Source organism: Microtus ochrogaster, chromosome 6, assembly GCF_000317375.1.
Source record: "Microtus ochrogaster isolate Prairie Vole_2 chromosome 6, MicOch1.0, whole genome shotgun sequence".
Lineage (NCBI taxonomy): Eukaryota > Metazoa > Chordata > Mammalia > Rodentia > Cricetidae > Microtus > Microtus ochrogaster.
Window position 1 is genome coordinate 2650249 of NC_022013.1, and position 3427 is coordinate 2653675.

The window sequence follows — 3427 nt, forward strand, 5'->3', positions numbered from 1 at the left end:
TTCTTCTTCTTCTTCTTCTTCTTCTTCTTCCTTCTTCTTCTTCTTCTTCTTCTTCTTCTTCTTCTTCTTCTTCTTCTTCTTCTTCTTCTTCTTCCTTCTTCTTCCTCCTCCTTCCTCCTCCTTCCTCCTTCCTCTTCCTCTTCTATTTTTTAAAAGTATTTATTTATTTACTTATTATGTATACAATATTCTGTCTGTGTATATGCCTGCAGGCCAGAAGAGGGCACCAGACCTCATTACAGATGGTTGTGAGCCACCATTTGGTTGCCGGGAATTGAACTCAGGACCTTTGGAAGAGCAGGCAATGCTCCTAACCGCTGAGCCATCTCTCCAGCCCTTCTTCTTCTATTTTTGAGACAGACTTTCTCTGTGGTTTTGGAGCCTGTCCTGGAACTAGCTCTTGTAGACCAGGCTGGCTTCGAACTCATGGAGATCCACCTGCCTCTGCCTCCCTAGAGCTGGGATTAAAGGCGTGCACCACCACCGCCCAGCCAAACGAGTTCTGAGTATTAAGTATAAATATATGTATAATTAGTGAGTTCTGAGTACTGAATATAAATATATGTATAATGACCAGTCATATTTTGGGAAAATCTTCAAGTATATAAACATTAAAATAAAATTTTCATGAAGAAAGTGAATATTGTACCATGTTTTTGTTAAATCTCCCCAAACAGTTGCTAATTAAATTATAATTTTGAATAATCTTATTACTAAAGTCACAATTTCTTAAATGTTAAGTCATAAAGGGGTACCTTTGTGACTTCAGAGCAGAGTCGGGGCACTAATCAGAGTCAGCTGTGGGGTGACTGTGGTATGATCTGGTCTTCATGTGTCCGCTCACAGGCTCAGGTCACTGGGAGCACACTGAATGGCAGGAAGGAGAAACTCCAGGCTACAGAAGAAGACAAGGAAAAGTGGGGTTTTCTGCAGTTTGCTGAAGCATGGACCCCAAGAGACAGTTGTGAAGAGCTCAGCAAGGATGCTGTGTTCACTCATGTAAGAGAATTTTTTTCTACTTTCTTTTTATGTGTGCTTTATCTATGTGTGTGCGCGTGTGTGTGTGCGTGTGTATGTGTGTCTGTGTGTGTCTGTGTGTGTGCGCGCGCGCGCATGCGCACAAGGGCGCATGGGCTTTCACTTGCTTTCACAGCAAGTACTTTGCCTGCTGAGTCATTTCTCCTGCCCCTTTTCTCTACTGGAAAATGTACTTTATCATTGTAAACAGGAATTCGTAATTAATTATGCTCTATATGAGAGGCTGTTTTGCCTAAAGCTAGAAAACGTCAAGAACCAAAAATTAACTTTGCTACTAGACTTTGCTGTTTTCCAACAGTTTCAAAACTTAATGCTCAGTTCTCTCCGAAAAACAACCTAACCTTCAGAAGATAATACTGAAGAAAATATTTTTATGACCTTGAAGGTGGGGAAGGATAATGGTTTGCCTCAAAATACACAAGTAGTAAAAAAAAAGTATTGAGATGCTGACTGTAGAAAAATAAAAAAAAAATCTTTTTGTTTTATTTTGAGACAGGGTTTCCTCTGTGCAGTGTTGGCTGGCCTAGACCTTGTTCTGTAGACCAAGCTGGCTTCGAACTCACATCTTCCTACTTCTGCCTCTTGAGTGCTATGATTAAATAGACTTTTCTTTGAATTTTATTTGGCCCAGACTTGAAGCTGGCCTTTTCTTTAAGGAGCTTTCTACTTCCTATTACTATAAGATACTATTTGAAAATCAGGATTTTTTTTACTCCTTTGGGATATCATTGTTTCAGGGCTTTCTTTTTCTATGTGAAAAACTGCATGAAAACATGTATTTACACGGAAAGCTAAATATGTACTGTGTGTGTGCCAGCCAAAGAACAAGTTGCGGGCAGTCACATTCTGTCCCCCATTGTGGGTCACAGGGATCACACTTGGATTCTAGAGTAAGCCATGGATACTTTTACCCTCTGAGCCATCTTGCCAGCCACATTTTATTTACGTATTTATTTTATTTTTTGCTTTTGTTTTAAACCAGAGTAGAGTTGGTTTCTTTTGTTCTTTTATCTCTGTTCTGGCAGAGAGAAACTGGGTATACCTAGGATTGGGTCACTGTTGAATTTTTTCAGCTATGTGGGACTGATCTTTTTAGAAAATCTAGAGGGATGGAGAAAGCAGTGATTTCTTTTTCAAGGTACTTTAAATACATTTTTTTTTCACTTAGCTTATTAAATCCTTACTCTGTCAGCCTCCTCCTTTGAAGACAGACTCTGTGGAGTTTGCAGATGTGAAGGATCTTCCGTTGCTGTTCCAGTCATCCATTTGGTGTCTTTGTGGAGGTCAGCCTGATGCCCCAGACAGCATTTGTAAAGCAGGTTTATTAATTTTGTTAGGAATGGGGCCGAGTGACAGGAGGCAGGATGGCTCCTTGCAGAGGCCTTTGATCAGAGTCTATTAACCGTGACGTCGGCACTCCCTCATGTCGGCGGCCTGCTCCCTGCTGGATCAGCACCAGCTTTGAAGTGCTTTATTGTTTTTATGAGTTTGTCTGCATTTCCTTTTCCAGTCTTTAGCTCTAATAACTGACTTTTACCCTGTCATCAAGGCCAGGGGATTTATCTCAAAGGACCCTGCGTTTACCTTGAGGCCAAAGAGAGCTGATAGAGGTCCCCAGCCTTTCAGGGAAAACACGCATCAACCATCGTATGCATTTCGCAACTCTCATTCCCAGGACTTCTCACCAAAGGCAATATTTTTCTTTTGTTTTTATTTAACAATGATTGAACAGAGGATAGGGACACAGCAACCGCTAACCATGTAACTAAAGAGAGAAATTTCTTCTCTGTCTCCCAAGAAGCAGCTTCGCTTCAAAAGGAGCTTTATTGAGATAAATGTGAGTGCCCATGGCCTGGCAGCGTGCATTTGGGCTGCTCCAAATAGCAAGGGCCAATGTGGAAATGGTTCCAGGAAGTTTTTATGGTTACAGGATGGAAACAAGTCATAAGTCAAGGCATTCTGACACCCTAGAACAGGAGGCAGGAGCTTCCAGCAGAGTGGGGCAAGCTCTGCTATCGTTTCAGATGCTGTCTGCTGATGGGCGCTTTGGGGTTGGCAGAAGCTTGGGAGTGTATTTGTATGTCCCAGAAAGCCTCACAGAAGAAGGCCAGGGAGCCAGGCATGGTGTTATATGCCTATAATCCTAGAGCTCAGACATGGTGGTATATGCCTATAATCCTAGAACTCCAGCGTGGTGGTATATGCCCATAATCCTAGAACTCAGGCATGGTGGTATATGCTATAATCCTAGAGTTCAGGCGTGGTGGTATATGCCTATAATCCTAGGACTCAGGCGTGGTGGTATATGCCTATAGTTCTAGAACTCAGGCGTGGTGGTATATGCTATAATCCTAGAGCTCAGACGTGGTGGTATATGCCTATAGTTCTA

At 42.0% G+C, this 3427-nt stretch overlaps 1 protein-coding gene across 2 annotated transcripts in view; it reads left to right on the plus strand.

The window, feature by feature from the left end:
- The window catches only part of Zranb3 (zinc finger RANBP2-type containing 3), a 47410-nt gene that overhangs the window by 12099 nt on the left and 31884 nt on the right, over window positions 1–3427 (plus strand). For both annotated transcript variants that reach the window (XM_013346667.2, XM_026779614.1), the window contains exon 4: window positions 847–999. In XM_013346667.2, coding sequence (XP_013202121.2) covers window positions 847–999 — 153 coding nt within the window. The remainder of the gene's footprint in view (window positions 1–846; window positions 1000–3427) is intronic.